The sequence below is a fragment of the Protomyctophum bolini genome, assembly GCF_963924005.1.
Source record: "Protomyctophum bolini genome assembly, chromosome: 9".
NCBI classification, from domain to species: Eukaryota; Metazoa; Chordata; class Actinopteri; order Myctophiformes; family Myctophidae; genus Protomyctophum; species Protomyctophum bolini.
Window position 1 is genome coordinate 28,578,453 of NC_137870.1, and position 19,607 is coordinate 28,598,059.

Below are 19,607 nucleotides of genomic sequence, written 5' to 3' on the forward strand. Positions count from 1 at the left end.
ACTTGTATATATTATTTTTGCATTGCAGCAGCAACTAAATTACATCGTGTTAATTTATCCATGTAAACTCTGAGAGTATACCAAAACCATTTGGTTAAATTTGTATACTATCAGAGTTAACCCGACATTATTGTTGTATGGTGTACTCTGCAGCTACAGTAACATACAATGTTGTGCTTTTGTATCTCTGACTCATACAACAGAGTTGGAAAGAAAAGCCATCCTTGTGAAAACGGTGCGCTGGAGGCCCCCTCCTCCACTACTGTCAGCAACCGAGGCATGCGGGCTGTTCTCGCTGCGTTCATTTACATTGTTCTACTCAAACACTAGCGGAGGAGTGCTTTCGCTGAAATTATGTACCTAAGCAAAAAGCAGGCGGGCCAGTGCGTGTCACACACCCACAGAGCTGTCCTTGGCTTGGCAGACGCAGGCCCTTGATCAAACACCCGTGCACATGCACACGCACGCATGCACACACGCGCGCACGCACTCACTCACTCACTCACTCACTCACTCACGCGCGCACACACACACACACACACACACACACATCTGTATATTTGCATTCTGCCACTCAGCACTATCTACCTTGGAGCCCACACACTGTATCTACCTTAGTTATACTGTATGAAGTTCAAGTTGACAATTATGCTTGTATACTTAAGTTATCACACCTCTAGGCGCAAATACCGGTGTTGGCATAAGTGACGCTGGATCAAAATACCATTTAGGGACAGAGCAAGCTCCTATACTCGTAATTTTCGGGCAGTGGCTGACTTTCAGGCCGCGTCGCGACTCGTGGGTAACGGCGGCGACGAAATTGGAGCCCCTAGTTCTTTAACTCCCGTCTATTACACGTTTAATGAGCCCTGAAATGGCATGTTCTCCAATTTTATCATTAGTGAGAAGGATGGCTCCTGGGTCAGCACCCTGGAATGGGACTGTACTTGTGGCATGCACCAAGGGGTGTCGTCACTCTGGTGTCAGCCCGGGTGTGTGGAGAGCAACAAACTAACCAGGCTGGTAAATAGGTGCGGGAGTTCCCTGCGATCAGGCTGTTTGGCGGTGCGATCAGCCGCTTGATTGGTGGAGCTGATTAAAGACCATTTCCCTAGGCTACCACCAAGTGCTGTATGTGCGACAGGACTAAAAATCTAATAGGATGAAATTAAAATGCCATACCAGTGTAAACACTCAACTTGTAGAGGAACATCTGAAACATATATAAAACACTGTAAAATCCTGAGTGAACTGTCACCCGGGTCTATATGTTTTGACAAATATACGCGTGTGTACAGTATATAGTCTGCAATTTCATGATAATCAGATCATAATTTTGTTAAATGTTAACAGAATTAGAGAGATGCTTGTGTGTATCACTTGGCCTTCAATATTAACCCATTTAGAGTTAAAACACTCTGGTGGTTTGAGCCACATTTTCACGATTTATCAAAAATAGCAGATCTACAAGCTTGTAGCACAGCTCTCTGTGCCATGTTATGAGCTTGTAGATCTGGTATTTTTCAATAGCCAAAGTATAACATAATCCTTAAAACACCTAAAGGGGTTTCAGTCCTGAATGGGTTTTAAGGGGAAAATATTGCCATTTCCACTGGATATACCGGTACACATTACACAATAATAGTTCAGTCAGACAACTCACAAATAGATATAACTAATATTTATTATAGAATGAGAATACAAGTGTGCATATAATATATTATCTTGGCGATCGGCTCTGCTGTATTTTCTCCCTGCTCGGCACAATCAAACACTATCATTAAACATTACGAGCAGGGAGATAGATATACAATAAAAAAACCCATGGGGAACATAAATAACAGAGCCCACCGGTGGTGCTGGGGTGGTGGTGGGAGCAAACATCACATAACAACCAGGAACCATATGCAGAAGGAAGGGAGGAAGAGCATGCAGACTAGTGAGCTTAAGTAGCCCGCCCAATTGGTCAGCTAACTGCCACATCATCGAATGACGTGTGGGTCTTGCACACACTGAATACACCCACATAGTAATGCAGCATATTGACCCCTTGAGTACATGTATGCGCCCTTGAGCACGGCATGAAACCCCTCGAGTATATCTGACTGAACTAACTCCGCAAGCTATACATATCATTACACGCCAGTTAAATTCATTCTACTTAGTTTTATTATGCTGAATGACAGAATTTCTTATCAAACTGATGTTAATTTTCACGACTGATTACGTAACCTACTGTAACTGTGCCATGTAATGCATTGATTGTATAGAATATGACTCATAAGCCATGTAAATGCTCGCTGTTCAATTATCTGCACTGGTGCAGATTGTTCAACTGTTGTTTATTTTAAAAGAAATTAATACATTGCTGAGAACAAGGGACATAAAGAATGCAATATGTCCAGATTTTTCTAAGGTAAATTTTTCAATCAATACCATATAATATTGGCTGCCAATCGTCTAATTCATAAAAGCACAGTTGCACTTTTCCACTGCATCCAATGCACTCTACTCCCCTCTACTGCAGTGCCTCCCAAACAAATAGGGAGTCGGGACCCTTTTGTGGATCGTGGTCAGACCCATTTTGTATTCCCTTTTATTCTTTTTTTCCCCGCTTACCATAATTTATTAATTAAAAAAAAGGAAAATATATACATATTTCCATAAATAATAATAAATACTTCTAAGAAATAGTCAAAATTGCCAATCTACAAGGTCACAACGTGTTGCCAGACTGCTAAAAGAACAAAGGTTACTGGAATGCGGAAACTATATCCATTTAATCTATATTCTATATTTATACAGTCCAGCAATAACCGTGTCTGACATCATTTTAGTCAAGAAATAGGTCATGCCAGTTGCTCATTCTGGATTCATTCCATATTGACAGCTAGTTTTAAAGTACAATATTCAGGAAGTTCATCAGCTATAGGGCTAGGGTTTGACTATCATCCTTTTGCTGTTGGCTAGTTTGCTAGTTTTATCATTCTTTATCTCCTCGTCCCAAGCTATCATGCTCAGTACTCCACATCAGCTCTTTGTCTCACCAGAGCTCACTTAAAGGGTAAGAGGTTTGGGTTGACCTTGCCATGGTGTAACTCCAAATGTGGAAAGGACAGGATATCTGACATGTTATCTGTATTCTTATTCTTTATTTTGTCCTGCATAATGCAAGCACTGTTCAGGGTGTATACTATTGAATATTTAGTTAATTATTGGTGTTTTTTCTTCTGTGTGATCAGTGTGATGTCTTTACACGATGTATCTACACTACTTGTCTTGTCTTTCCCTGAAGCTGTAATTTAACCGGTGTGCTGCCTTTGCGACTGCATTTCCCTCACAGGATCAATAAAGGTCTTATCTTATATTACAATCCTGGTTTTATCACCAGATCTTCATCAGGAATTGATGAAGATTAGAAATCAAAATCACCAATGAAGATATTGAAGAAGTGTACGTCTTTAGCCCCCCATTCAGCGCTAAGCGCGTAATGTTAGCCCCCCATTCAGCGCTAAGCGCCTAAGAGGGTCCACGTGACTCAGCACCACACTGTTTAACCAGGCGACCCAGATCATATTCTAGACGGCTTTTATGGGCCAAGTGACAGGAGAGTAGCTTTTGAAAATGAGCTGGAAAGAGCAAGGTGTTCAAATTAAGCCCCTAATTACAAGAAATGATGAATCCATCATCAGCACGTGCTGTCCCAAGAGGCATTGCAGCAAGGAACCATCACACATTGTAATATAGCCAAGACAGCCCAGAAGACAGTTATACAATGTGACAGAACAAAGGTACCGACCCAAACTGGGTCTTCTGAGTTTTGCCTTTATAGAGGCGGCAGTGGCTCAGGGGAAGAGTGACCGGATGGGAACCACAGGGTTCCCAGTTCGAAGTTAGTGTCGAAGTGTCCTTGAGCAAGACTCTGAACCCCTAATTGCTCCCGATGTGCAAGTTGGTGCCTTGCATGGTTTCCTCCGGCATGTGTGTGAATGTATGCACAATCTCTGTAAAGCACCTTGGATAAAGGTGCTATATAAATGCACCATTTAGAAGAACCATTTTTGGTTCCAGAAATAACCTTTTAGACCATTATTTAATCAAATCAAATAAAAAAAAGTAAATTAACCAACAGCACCGTGGGTCTATTTTAAGGCCGTTAAGCTGCGTGAGTGGTCCAAGAGAAATTCATGCTGCCTCCAGTGGCCATTAAGAATTTAAAGAAGCAGAAGTAGGCCACAGATAATTAAAGGACGGTGAATGAACACAGGGCTGCATGGCAGTCCCTTGTTCTGTAACAAGAGAGGTGGCCAACGTGTGGTTGGGTCCAATCGAGGAGAGGTATTGCAGTGGCCCTCATGTGTGAAGAAGGCGTATAAAGTGGTAAAGTGGTGGCTGTAAAACGCTTGCACTGTTAGTTGCGTTCCGGATACTGTATGTTCCCAGCTTTTTGGACACATCACAGTGTTGTGCTCTAAGATCCTTAGGCCCTCATTTATCAACCGTGCGTACGCCAAAATATGGGTGCCGACATTTTCGACATTTACCATTTCCAATTTCCATTTTCAAAACCCACGTCTGCTCCGCAGCTGGCGTACGCTTTTTCCGTGGCTGTTTTTCTGTCTTACACAAGCGGAGCAGCATTGTCTGAACTGCTGACACGCTGTCACAGGCATCTAAACATATGTTTTCGCTCCTAAAATGTTAATATAAAACGGTATGTGTATGTAAAAAAAAAAGGGAGAGATTTCCAACTTTACAAAATCGAGCAATTAAAAACAATATAACATGTTTACAATGTATTAGTTTGTGCTTAATCAAACAGTGCTTTACTGGCCTTGTTATGCAAGCGCACAGGTTTTTTCTGCACCGAGTGAGAGAACAACAACCGGTCAAGACACCACACACAACATTACGTCATCGTAACATCCGGCTACGGATATTTGGCTCTTCAAAATAATTGTTGAAAAGGGAAAAACCTTGGCAATACGCGTGATGGATCAAATTGATGTTGTTTACACGTCATGTCAAGTTGGACATTTCTCCACATCCTGTTTGTCAGGTCAGAGAGGCCCCAATCATCTTTAATTAACCTATATTATCATTTATGTCGCCAGATTCACCCCGTCTCTGTCCCCAGCCAGCAACTTGTAATACTGTAGGCAATGTTTTTCAGGCAGCAGCGTTCTTATTAAACCAGTGACCTTGTTACTAGCGGGAGACAGCAAAAACGGCGAGCTGAATGTTAGGGAATAGGTAAAAGCCTAAAAAAGTCAGATCCACACGTTGCCAGGGCAACGCATCTAACAGGACAACAACTTCCCATCTTGTGACGACGACGTCGCTACACCATCATCATCATCACTTCTCCGGACTAGCCATTGCCACCTCAGACTTTGTCATGTGACAGCGCGGACATGAACCATTTCCAACCATTGAAATAATATCAACAAACCGATGTCATCTCCATCCATAAAACGATGAAGAATAATTCGGAATCCCTCAGACAATTGGATTATTTATGTAAATGAATATGTAACTGTACTTCCGAATTGCAACACATTTCTTGTAAATCTTAACTAAAATTCTAAAACCTTATATTAAGTTCTCTCTTCCTTGTGTCTGTCTTCAAGATTACTATTTTAAGGGTTTTTACTTCCATGGTTACAAAAGGATCTTTTTCGAAAGAGCATTTCACTCAAAAGGTAAAAGATATTACTCCATTTTCATTCATCTGGTTTCCTCCTAAAGCAGTGTCTTAAAGTGACAGTAATGCATGGGTTTTTATAATGGTTCTTTGGTCTCAATCTTAAAGTCCTATATTCTTATAACTATTAATGGTTTACATTTTCTGGTGGTCTGGACATTATAATTTAAGGTCCTGGTTCAGACTTTTCATTATTCACAAAATATAAAACTATAAACATTCTACTCATATAAATCCACCAACGCGATGAATAGATTAATTAATCCTGGCAGTCCCCATGTCCTCCATTTATGGGGACTAGGTTGGTGGAGGGTGTGTAGAGCCCAGGATCACATTAGATAATTGACACAGGGGTGAAAAATGGGTTACAAAATCGTGGGATAAAAAATATATAAAAATAAATAAAAATCCTGGCAGTCAAAAGCGGAAGGATCACAGGATAACTGAGAAAGCCAGTGACCATAGGACAAACTTGCCAACTGTACGCTACAGCAATCTGCTTTGGGTAACGGAGAGATAGAGATGAGAATCTCTCCTCCCGGACATTTATGAAAATGTTTTTATTTTATTCTGAAGGTGTAGTGGGATTTAGAAGATGTTAGTACTTGCAAAGATTTAAGGAGAAGGATGAGTGGGATCTAATGTCCCTTGGGGAAACACGTTGAGTCCCAAATTAATTCTGGATGACAGATTCTTACTATGAGATGATGATTGATGTTAATCTGTGGCACAGTACAGCCCCATGGTCTGGCACAGAACTGGCTGCCTCTATTCTCTGGCCATTACTGTGTGATTGTGTTTGCTTAAACGTATCACTCAAACTAGTTTATAATTACGTCAGCAGAACCTTCTTCTTCTTCTGTGCACTAGAGCTCCAATATCATTTGAGCTGGTGTAGAAATTAGCACATACAGTAAGTGCAGCTAATGGGAGTAGAGAATAAGTCAATAATATAGGCTAATAGCTTTGTGACTCTGATCTGTCAGATCAGATCTGTCAGCACAGTGTAGTGCATTGAGACAGCTAGCCGACTGTACACAACTGTCTGTGTCACTTGTCACCTTGTTGACCTTGTCCACTGGCCGTAACCAACTCTGGAGTCTGGACATTCTCATGGGGAATTTTTCCACAGGAAGACAATAAGCCCAATTTAGTTATGCAGAGCTGTTTCAAATGCTGATGGTGAAGGATCAAATGTAGTTTCTTACTTTGACTTTTACTTTTGTAATGAATATGTCCTGCCTAGCTGAAACTAGGATTCACTGTGCATTCTTCAAACGACACTGTAGTGTAGTTAGTTGTAGATGGTAGATTGGCTATTTTCAGGGAAGAGATTTGGTGTAGAGGGACAAAAAGGGTGTGTGCCCTTGGAGGACCCCAGTAAACGTTTTATGTGCTTACGAAATCAGACAATGTACACACTGGCCACCCCTTATGCATAGCAGAGAACTGCAATATTGCTGACATTGCTGAAATGTGTATTGATCTACATGCCTGTGGTGATCACAGAGAGAAGACAATCAAGACATGGAACAGCTTTTTTTTAACGACAGAGATGATCAAACGACCATATATTACTACATTTCACGGTTGGGATCTTAAACATAACATCACAAGAGAAAATCCTTTCTAAAATGTCATGATTTTCAATTTCCTCTCTTTTTATTTTAAATTTCACATCCTGACAATAGAAAAATAAATAGAATAGAAGAAAACATAATGACTGGAAGCCGATAGAAATTCATCCATGGGACATTGGATTAAACGACTGCTGTTGCTGCCATGCAGTGCCTTGCATTGCACTCATCACTCATTGAGTCATCCAAAGCAACTTACTTAATAACTAAGTCAATTTATTTTTATTGATGCATTTTATGCATCAATAAAAATCTGCAATATTCAGGGCATGCAACCAAACAACAGAAGCCCATCACAGAGCCATGTACAAAGCCGGTGAATTTATTAGAAGCACAATAGTAAACAATTTGTTTTCACACCAGCGATTTAGTCACCCAGGGTGCATTAAGTTCAGTATGCACTCTGCGCTAAGTAGAGTGATTTACCGTCCAATGATTGCAGCAAATTGAGGTTCATGTCTTCATTGCAAGTTGATAGAGATCACAGTGGGTGATGAAGTGTTTGTTTACTGTGAGATAAGAGTCGACTTGATATGAATCAAACACGAGAACAAATGAGTTCAGTTAATAGCACAAGATTGCAAATAGGATTCGGTAAAAATAAATTAAAGTGTTTATTTCAAAATGAGATTATACATTTGAATGGATTCGGCTTCGTTTAAAATGCAGCTGAAGAGAAATGAAAACTAATTTTAAATGTGATGGTTAACAGACTGCATTTCTAAAGCACCTTTCAAGTCTATCTGCCACTTCAAAGCACTTTGCAATGCCTTTCTAATTAATTAGGGGTGCAAGATATAAACAAACTAATTGATCCTGAATTCATTATAAAAAACCAAATCAATAATTTAATAAAATAGATAAATAATCAATTCCTATTTTGGGAAAGTGTCACATTTTTGCATGACACCATTGTAAAGTACAACACAGACAATTAATCGATTCGCAATAAATAAATAATAATAATCCATCTATTAATTCAACGAAAAATGTCTGTCAGTCATTCGGTCTGTCTGTAGCCTACACTTCCTTATATTAACCTGACTCCGCCAGATGATTTGCTTTTCATATAGAACGGGTAAGGAAAAATGTCTCTGGCGAACATAATTTGCTGTTGATATATTCAGAACGGGTAAGGACTAGTAATAATAATAATAATATATTTTCAAAAACACTTGAAAAAGTCAAAATAATCAACAGTTGCTGCCCTATTTCACCTATTCACAGTGACACACTGATGTGATGGCGGACTAGCTGTACTTTGCACCAACTTGCTCATTTGGAGCAGTTATAGGTTTCAGTGTTGTGGTCAAGGACAAGTTTCGACACACAGCCAGGAGAACCCAGGGATCGAACCGGAAACCTTCCGATTTCAAGATGGCCACTCAACCTCTAGAGCCATTGGCTGCCAGCCCATGTTTCACTTTGCAACCATTTTAGGAGATTTGCCTACAAGACTAATTTAGTACAAAATCCTCTACATTTTTAAATTATTACATGAGGATTTTCAAACATGTTATATCAAAAGTGGATGAACACCACTTTAAAAGGACAGATTGTGGCATTTGGGATGTTTCTATTATGATACATCATTTACTATACCCAACAGCTGTACGTATTATGATCTATGGTTCGTTGGTGACATCCTATCGCTTTTACACACCATGACTAAACTACTAATGTTCTGTTAGATACACATCTGTCAGAGTAAGAATACCTCCATTATGGAAGACAATCCACATATAACACAACAGAGGGGGATTGTACTGCTTAGTGCCAGGGAGTGAGGATTCATTTGGCTGAGGTTGCATTGTAACCCAATGGCATTGGGATGTATAAAAAAAAGGTTAAGCCTTTTTAACCCCTGGGCGCCATTAACCTTTTTTAACCCCTGGCGCATGTAGCTTATCTGCCAGTTAAATACAGCAAACAAGTGTCCGTCTCACAATGGTTGAGGCTACAACACATTAAATCCTAATCCAGAGCCGTCCTCTAATCCAGTCATAGAAGACTATTGTCTGAAAGCTGCTTAAATACTCCTGTGTTGGGACAGACCACCAGTCTCTGTTTGTGGGCTTACAAATCTGTAAAACCCAGGATGAGCTTATCTATGGCATTTGGCCGAGCACAAAATGTAGATACAGCCTTGAAGATTAAATGACTGCCTTTTGAATCCGTGGTATTAAACCCGTTGCTGCTGCAGTCATGAACTTGACTTGATTACATTTGAAACATTCAAAGTTTAAACGTGCAATGAAAAAAGAGAATTGAGAAGGAAAAAGGAAGAAAAGAACAAGCGCAGTAGTTTAGGTAGGAACCAAAATTCTCTAAGACGGAACTATTGTGTTCTGAGTCGTTCGTTTCCGTCCGGACATATTTGTGGTGTGCACATACATCAGCCAATGAGAAAATCACAAGGCCCCAGTGAGGCTCTCCAACGTTGAGGCGCTCGGCCCTAGTGGTAAGAGGAGGGACTGCAGGCGGACCCGTGGATTCATGACAGGGAAACCCCGTGCAGCTGGGCTTTAACATTGAGCGCTCTGTTGCACTTCTGCATTTGACCACCAAAATGTGGTGGTCAAATGCGGAAGTAGACGATTCTTTGGGTGCTTCAAAACGCCACTGAGAAACGTCCACTGACATGAATAGCGGGGGGGCGGGGCTATTGCTCTGGTTCAGTCTCTATCCTTCTTCATACTCTATGGTTTTCCATAGAGTATAAAGAAGGATAGAGACTGGATATAGCAGCTGGTAAAAAGTATCCTGTGAACCATTTCCCCATCTTGGGCTAATAATGAGAACGAATTCAAATTAATGTTGTTCAATTCCCTCGGTTTACCCAAGATATACTTAAGGATCAAAACTGATGAATGTCCTCTCCACACCCATAGTTCAGATAAAAAAAACTAGGGCCCTGTCTCTGCAGTAACAGAACAGTAACCAGTGAAAAGTATACATCAAAACCGCTGTGAAGGATGTATCCAATTGAGAAGTCTGCAGATGTTAAGACAATGGCTAAAGCCAACCGCTTTTTCTAGGTACCAATACAATACTTCTCTCACCCTGAAGCTCACAAAGCCACCCTGAGACCTTCTGAGTGCCATGAAACAATGCATGGTACATAGCAGTCAATCTGGACTGCATTCTTACGGTCTCATTAATTAGGTTCCATAATGGGCTGACACGACACACACACACACACACACACACACACACACACACACAAGGCCTTTGCTATGTTTCACTAGTTTCAATTGAAATGGCCCTCCACCCTCAGGGGGGCCTCCGAGCTCCGACTGTCCGCCAGGCGTCAGTCAACCCCCCCGCCACCCTTGGCCCTCTCTCTCGCTCACTCGCTGCCTTGCTCTCTCCCACAATGTTAGGTTACACCTATTTCCTGTTAACCTGGGTAAAATGTGCGGCATTGGTAGGTAAAGGGAACACACTTTATTGTGAAGGGACGACAGGATGAGGAGAGTGCCTCCAGATTCCTAAAGCCGCCCCTGCACATAGTATAAAGGCAAAAACATACAGTAAAGTCTCACTCTCACATGCAACACACTCAGAAACACACATGAGATGAGTGCAATGAGTACAATCACCTCTTTGATGTTAATTAGTCCAGAGCATGGGGATGTAAATGGGGGATGCTGGGGGAAGATCAATATGATCTAAAAATATCTACAGTACATACTCTATTTGATCTAATGAATCTCAGTCATATCACATCTGGAGTCTTCAATCTTGAATAAGTCATGAGTCATTCTCTGTAGCAAGATGGAGTAACACACAGACGATAACGGCTGACTTTCAAGCTAACGTATAATGCTTAATTTGTGCTCCATCAAACGATGGTGACATGATCCACATATGTCTATGGTATTGTGAGTCTTAAAAATAATACAATTATGTCAAGGACCAAAACATATTCCACATACAAGATTCCTTTGACCATTGTTGCCCTTTTGAAAATAGAATTTCTACACGTGTCGCATCGACGACACGTAGTGAGCTTGTAGATCTGATATTATAAAATAGCCTATGCAGGGTTAACGTGGTTAAACAAATTTTGATGGGGACCCACTGGAACCCCCTCAAGGACCCATGGGGGTCCCCGCACGCCACCTTGAGAACCGCCGTCCTAAGCATGAGTATTTAGTATGATTCCCATAATGCCCTGTCTCCCATTCATACACACTACGCACATTCACAACAGGGTGCTTGCTCTGTCATATCAGGCAAAGAAAAAAGTGGGCGATATCCAGAAGTCCCAATACAGTAGTGTAGCAGCAGATCCCACAGGTACCGTGCGAGTGATAGGTTGCACAGGGCACCATGACCATAGTATGATTGATTGTGCCAATTGTTTGGGTAAAGGCTGCCAGTGCCATCACTGGAAAATATCCATCATCAGAAAGCTGAGATGTAGTCTTAAAGTCCTACAGTAGAATGCCAAGGCACTGTCATATAGTGATAAACTATACAACGTTTTATACAGTGAGAATTAAAGTGGTGGATGCAGGTTTGAATCCTGGGACACTAGGGCTGTCAAATAAATAATCGAACCTTGAACAGTTGTCTGTGTAGTGTAAGGGGTACAGTTGCTATAGGCCTATTTGGTAAAGAGGTTCACAGTCCAATGAAAATAATAACACTGAACAGCCTCATGGTGGCACTATAACAGACTGCACCTTTGTAGTTTTTATGCAAACTACTTTAATATTGGTCAAATATAAACGCAAAATGGGCTATGGCGCCTGGGCTATGGTGTGGCCTGGCAGCTAGTTGCGAGTTCGAATCCCGATCCCAGTGGCCTTTGCTGCGTGTCCTCACCGCTCTCCCCATTTCCTGTCGGCATACTGTCCTATCAATAAAGCCTTAGAAAGCCCCCCAAAAAATTATAGCTTGTAGATTTTCCAAAACATGTCTGAGAAATCTTGAACTTTAACAAGAGATAATGCTACTTTTGTTTTTAATTGCACTTGTCAACTCACAAAGTCCTCCTTTGGACTTTGAAGAAGCCAAAAGCTTTAGCAACTCAGGTTGTTCGGTTTAATGTCTAATCTCTGATATCGCTGGCTCAATTAATTTGCCATAGAAGAGAAAAAAAATTATAAGGTTCTAATACATAGTATGGGCAGGCTGAAACTGTGTCAAAGTTATAGCTCGGAGCAATGTACGTGTTCTGGGAAGCAAGTGCAGACCATTGACTGTAGAAAGCGAGAGCAAGAGCGAGAGAGATAGAGAGAGAGATTAAGGAGGGATGGAAGGCCGCAGTGCTGACCACTGCGGGAGACGCATTCATCCAGAACATGCTAGGTTGCTCTGCTTCAATTACTAGCTTCATGTCAAGCTTGGAATGGTTATGGGGGGAGGGATGGATGTGGGGAGAGTCGCAGGGGAGGAAGCATGACTTTGATTGAGAGCAACTCCGCTGTGCACTGGGCCTGACAAAGCAAATCAGCTACGCAGAAGAAAAGCATTCTGAATTTCATCATCCACCACCTCCTCTTCTGACCATTATCGGGGAGTGGTGTCACAACCGTCCCTCTGATTGAACATCATCAGCAGGGGGGGGGGGGGGTTATCTTTACTTTGCTTGTCATTCAACAAAAGTCTCAGGTGTCTTTCCACCAGACAGAGGACAGGTGTTTAATTATTCAACAGCTGTAACTTATAAACGCCCGACCATGCCGTGCAGGCACACAGCCATTTTTGGGGGTGGGGCCATACATTACCCTTCATGAAGCTGTCAAAATCCCATATTAAATAACCTGCCACTGTGCCACAAACGCATGTCCAAGAAGAAAACATAATCTACTAACGTCAGATTAACACACTAATAAAGTGCTCCTGAATTGTTCCAATGTGTTTGTGTCAGTCAGCGTAATCCGTGCGATGTTCATCTGCGATTATTTATTCAATGTAAAGCGTTTTGTCCACTCCACGCGCTAGTCACAGCAAGCCAGCAGCAACCAGAGACTGCACCATGCTGCGTTTGTAGTGGTGTTTGGGGGGGGGGGGGGGGGGGGGGGGATGCTGGTGTTGAGATTTTGTGCACATGGCCTATATTTCACTTTAATCCGCCCATGCCCTACACGCACGCACGCACACACAGACAGACACACACACAACTCCTTTGGTTGGACAGTCGGGCAAAAAGCGTGTGCTATATCTTAGTCCATATTTCAACTTTATTGGGTTTTTCGCTAATAAATGCACTGCCTCATCATTCGCCTACTACAGTGTCACTCAAAGGTAGCAAAAATAGCTGATCTACAAGCTCACAATGTGTCGCACCATGACGTGTTGTGACAAGCTTGCAGATTTGTTATTTTTGCTATTCACTATTAAACCAATGAAAAGTACTATACCAAGAGCGTGTGACTAAATTATAACTACATTGGATTTGGATCCATTGGAACACAGCTTCCTTTTTCCATTTTTGGAAAAGTAACATGCCGTTTTGGACAGATTTCCACTCAACAGCGACGTTATGTTTGTACTGTAACTGTGTGATGGTCATTGACGCTGGCAGAGTAAAGGCTACACACGCGCACACGTGGACACATCAATGCAAAGCAAACAAGCACAGAAAATGCAGCTAATGCATGCAGTTAGACACAGTAAGTGCAACAACTGCAAGCACACAGACACACACACACGTACGCAGGCACGCACACACAATTGTCCAACTGAATGAAATCTCACAGATGCTGCTACAAGCAACTGTGTACTGACACCAGTAGCATTTTATAGTGTAAAATATGTAGTGAAGTACATTCCAAGTGGCTTGCTTGCAAAGTATCTAACGGACAATGTGTCTCACTAAAAGCACACATGAACGAAATCCTGTTTTCATCTCTGCATTAGTGATGGGTGCACTAAACAACCCGTCCGTGTGTGTCCGTGTGTGTGTGTGTGTGTGTGTGTGTGTGTACACATGCATGCAGGGGTATTCATTCTTCAATTATTTTCTTAGATCAAATACTAAATAGTAGGCCTCGGCCATGGCTCAGCGGTCCAGGCACCTTGGCTGGTCTGGCAGTGTGACTCCCGATCCCGACGGCCCTTACTGCAAGTCACTCCCCCATCTCTCTCCCCACTTCCTGTCAGCCTACTGTCTGTCCCTCTATAAAATTAAAAAATATAAAATAAAGGCGAAAGCCGCTAAATAAATAAATAAAACATGTAAAAAAATACTAAATAGTAGTATATAATTGGAACTTATTGAATGTCTAGTGAATTGACCGCAGGTATACTTGTAATAATCCGTTAGAGACCTTTGAATGTCCACATCTAATGGATGTGCAAGAACTGAATGCATACATACAGTATAGAAGTGGCTTAGTCACGTGGGAATTTGATTTAATGACCAACATAAAATATTTTCCATTACCTATGATAATGAATAATGTTTTAACTTTTAATATGTGGCTGGCTTGATATTTATAATTTAGTTGAAACCGATATGTGTAATATAAATGGCCAGTTTCATAACTTTGTCACCATCAAGCATGTTGTAAGGGAATATCACAAGTTGTTTAGCCTGTCTATTTATTTAACTTGTGAATGACATTGCCACACTATACTAAATGCCAGCGACCTCAATAGAGCAATGTGGACACTCAAGTCATTAACTTTAGAGACTGTGCCGACAGTGCTGGAAGTAATAATCATATTCTTATTCTCTGGCTATTAATATCCCCCTCCAAACACGTTCAGATGAATGGAGCCCAAACATCTGTGGTGTGTGTGTGTGTGTGTGTGTGTGTGTGTGTGTGTGTGTGTGTGGGGGGGGGGGGGGGGGGGGGGGGGGGGATCAGGGGCCAGTGAGCTGTGGGAAAACCTAACAGCAGTTTTCCATTCCATGCTCTAACCCCCAGTGATGTTAGTAGGCTGTTGCCTCGGAGTCACAGCTTTCTCTATATGTATTGAATTATAAGAAGCTCACACATGGTGGTATCGTCAGCATTAGTCTACAATGTGTAGTAGCCTATAAATAATACCTATACAATTCAATCATAATGTGTCTATCTAATAAATACAGTATAGCATTAGCATGTGTCTACTATTCTCCCAAAATCTGATGAAGCTACTTTGAAAATGCAAGCTGCTATATGTTTAATAGGATGGGGGAAAGTTTCTTATCTCCTGCAACCTGCACGTGATTAAAAAAATAAATAAAAACGCATATCGCTGAAAAAACTTAAGTGAGGTGGTGGAGTCACAAAAGTAGGCTAGATAATGACGAAAAAATTAAGGGAAGCTCCGCACACTCAAATCTAGGCACAATCAAGAGATTTATTTGCAAGCTTTCGGTCTACTGACCTTCAAGCACCTCTCCTGCGTGTGATAAAAGGACACACTGACTGCCTTGAAAAATAGCAGGCTAAAGTCATACCATTTCCATGTTGATATGTACACTAGGCCATAGTATGGTTCCATGCAATTTTTGTAAGTGTGGAATCACGTCATCTTTTCACGCAAACCTCACCAGACTTTAGGAATCAAGCATACACTCCAACTAGGCAACTACAACAATTAAAACAAAAGACAGGTCAACTTAAGGATAATTAAGTCATTTCTCAAAGAAATAAATACGTTTAATTAGATTTAAAAAGAAAGACAGGAAGAAATTATTGCCATATGGATCGAAGGAGTTCAACGCGCAGTTCCCACATGTCCGCTCGGATTCGGTACTACTCGGTAGCTTATTACTTACAAGACACTGCAGCTGTGCAACATCCAACTCACAAACCTAAATACAGTATTCTCACTGACTCTTCGGTGTCAATAAGCACAGGGACAAATCACGATATTTGTCAGAAAACCGTGGGTAATGGAACGAGGCGGGAACTGTTCCACTTTTACTTCTACTTACAGTAGCTGCCTGTGGGTATTTGCACTCGTATCCTACTCGTGCGTAATTACGCCAATTCCAATTTCCAATGATTTCTCTGGTGTAAAATCAAAATGTCCTACCTCACTCATGATTGACCGTAATCTCGAGGTGGTTCGCGGTTTCCAACGCTTGAGCTGCAGAGTTTGAAGTGACAGCAACAGACTTGTTTTAACAGTAGCTCATCGCCGCGGACAGAGACGCTTTATAAAGTGTGAGTCCAACTCCTCCGTGTCATCACGTTCCCACTAAACCAATAGGAATGCACAAGTCACCAACCCATCCCTTCAAATATTCATAGGCTGTGTAAGCCTTTTTCATCATCATCATCGTTATGGACAATGCTACGCATTACCTTTGGCGAACGCCCGCAAATAATTAGAATATCTAGAATATCTAGTGTTCAGAACTGTCATAATTTAAATGTAGCTACAAAACATGTCGTTATTCCGAACAGAGATTATGGTTGGTAACACATGGATGCACGGTATTGTAATTTAACTTCTAGCTCCCTTGGAGGAGCAATTATGGCCGGGTCTTTTGCAGGGTCGTTACAGTACGTTTTCATCGTATAGGTTGCCATGGCAATTAAGCAATATTAACAGCCTGCCCTACCCTATTGCATTACTACCATTAGCATACGGTATAACTCCCAAACAAGTAAGCCTGCAGTCAAATGACTTGTTTTCGTACACGCCTAGTTATTTCTACTTTAGATTAATATATTTGGGTTACATTCCCAAACAACAGCTAAGGTTTATAATTTGTATTATTGCGAGTGTAGGTCGCAATTAACCTGCATCTCCTGTCAGTTGGTTGGTCGGGCTCCTTGGTCACGCCTCATGACATCACGCCTCGTGACACGTCACGCCACCATATATGGCCATCTCCATATATGAAGATCACAACACTGACCTCAACTAACCCTGGATAGCCATACATGGAGATGACTGGATCATCACCTAGATCTGCATATGGAGCCGGCCAGCAACTATTTGACCACAAACCTCAAACCCTTAAGATCTCCATATATGGAGCTGACCTGTTCTGACATTCCATATGTTGATCTGACCTCATCAAACCCTGTACACAGACAACACGCTCCATATATGGCCAGTACAGAATTCATTCTATAGGCCTATATGTTGATCCGACCCCCCATGCCAAAGCACCAGCGCTCGCCCAGCAGTCTGCCGTCACCCAGGTGGATGCATGCACTCGCCCTCAATTAATTTCCAATAAAGAAACATAAGGCACAGGCAGCATATTACATTAAAAGATTCGAGGACAGCCCATTATGGTGTAAATACATGCCACACCCATCTGCAGATTTCCACCACAATGGAAATAAGCTCTCAAGCTTTTTTGTTTCATCCTTTTGACTCATGTAAAAGCATTTTTGTCAATAAAAACATCGATCAATCAATCAATGTGTTCTTTATATACTACAACTCTCTGTCTATTGCGTGCGCTCACACACACACACACACACACACACACACACACACACACACACACACACACACACACACACACACACACACACACACACACACACACACACACACACACACATTTTGTCAGAATCAATCTCATCTTTAATACAGGAGCCACAGGAAGCAGTTCAGTTTCTGGTACATAATATACTGGATAGGAGCAAAGAGAAGGAAATCTCCCTTGGGTCTAAGGTAGCGTGTAACTGTCTAAGACGCTATATCCATCAACCTAGATCATGTGAGTCAAAGTTAATAGCAGTTAGCATCATTGTAATAATTAAGCATAGCATTATTCACAATTAAAATGATTATCACCATTCAATCTCTATATACTATAATATTACGATGAGTGGTTACATGTGAATACAGACTGTATTGAGTTGCATGTAGTAAATCCCATTGCCATTCTGTATCCAAACTTGTTTAAAACAATCTAGTGTATTAATTACATTAGAGAGCATTCCCTGTTCAAGTGTGGAGGTTATTTGTTGTGAATTAAATCAAACAAACACCAAGCAGTCCTACCAGTACTACTACTACTGTAGTTCAGTAACCTTAAATATACCCTCACCCGGGTCTGAATCATTGATTAGTGAAAACCACAGAGACAAATGTTTAAAATGTATTTTAAAGACACAAGTAAGGCCCAATCAGTATCCCCACATGGTGCCTTGCATGGTTTTCTCCAGTGTGTGGATGCATGAACAAATACATTGTAGCTAAAGCGAAAAATAAAGGCACTATATAAAATAAATATAGTCTTACAACTCTGTCACTCACCTAAAATAACGGATTTGAAGTGTAATTTGGGTTTAACACAAGAGGGTCATGGCTCTCAGTAAGCCTTGCAGTGTCCAAGGACCCCCTATTGTCCTAAAACAGGTTCCAGAGCGTCCCCGATAATGATCCATTGTTCATTGAGACACTTCAGCTAAAGATTAACCATTTACCATTTATTGCAATGATATAACATTTAGTTTGGCGGTGAGGCTCTGCTCATGTGATATTACAGATTACCTGTGCAACATACACAATCTGACACAAACCCCCAAAAAACGCCTGGGTTTCCAAGGCTACAAACCCCCCAGAGCAGAGCACAAGATAAAGACATTACATGAACAACATAACTTCAATTGTATGCCACATACCACATAGATACATGATACATTATGTATCACATATAGAACAATCCATAAATCATGACAGACATAATACAATCTATAAAGGCTCCAAGAATGCATGTCCAAGAATGCATTTAGTTGGTATTTTATTTACCCAAAGTCTCCAAACACCAACCAGGCAGTGCAAGAATATCCACAGTGATGGACTGCCCAAAAAGTAGGCATCAAAATAACACAGGCGAAAGGCTAAAAAAACAGCAACTTGAGGTACCATCATGGGCTACACCCTTCCATGAAGGGCCCCAGCAGCTCTCTTCCTCAGCTGCTCAATTGACGATATGCAAACGGCTGCCATCTTGCCAGCAAGGTGCCACTGCTGCCTAGGTGCAACTTCCCATTGAAAGCCCATTCATCCAAACTTATCTAATTGTATTAGACGTCAAAATCACCAATATTGCAGCTGTACGAAAAGCTTGAATTATCGTCTTTCTATCTGTGTTTTTTCATAAAAATCCACCGTAGATGTTATGAGCTACTTCCTGTCAAGAAATTAATTGCAGGTGATTTATTTTCAAAGTGTTGGAGTTTAGAAGTGCAATGTTGGTGAGTTTGACGTTGTTTAATACAATTAGATAGGACTTTTCGGTTTGGATGAATGGGCTTTCAATGGGAAGTTGCACCTAGTTAGCACCTTGCTGGCAAGATGGCAGCCGTGTGCATCCATATAATATACCGGTAGCTGAATAA

General features: G+C 41.3%; 1 protein-coding gene across 1 annotated transcript in view; it reads right to left on the reverse strand.

Annotated features, from left to right (window-relative positions):
* Positions 1-16,471, reverse strand: part of pcp4b (Purkinje cell protein 4b) — a 40,861-nt gene extending 24,390 nt beyond the window's left edge. Inside the window, exon 1 of the mRNA XM_080771952.1 lies at positions 16,327-16,471. Within this exon, the coding sequence (XP_080628078.1) occupies positions 16,327-16,335 (9 nt within the window). The 5' untranslated portion in view covers positions 16,336-16,471. The remainder of the gene's footprint in view (positions 1-16,326) is intronic.
* Positions 16,472-19,607: the final 3,136 nt, after the last annotated feature.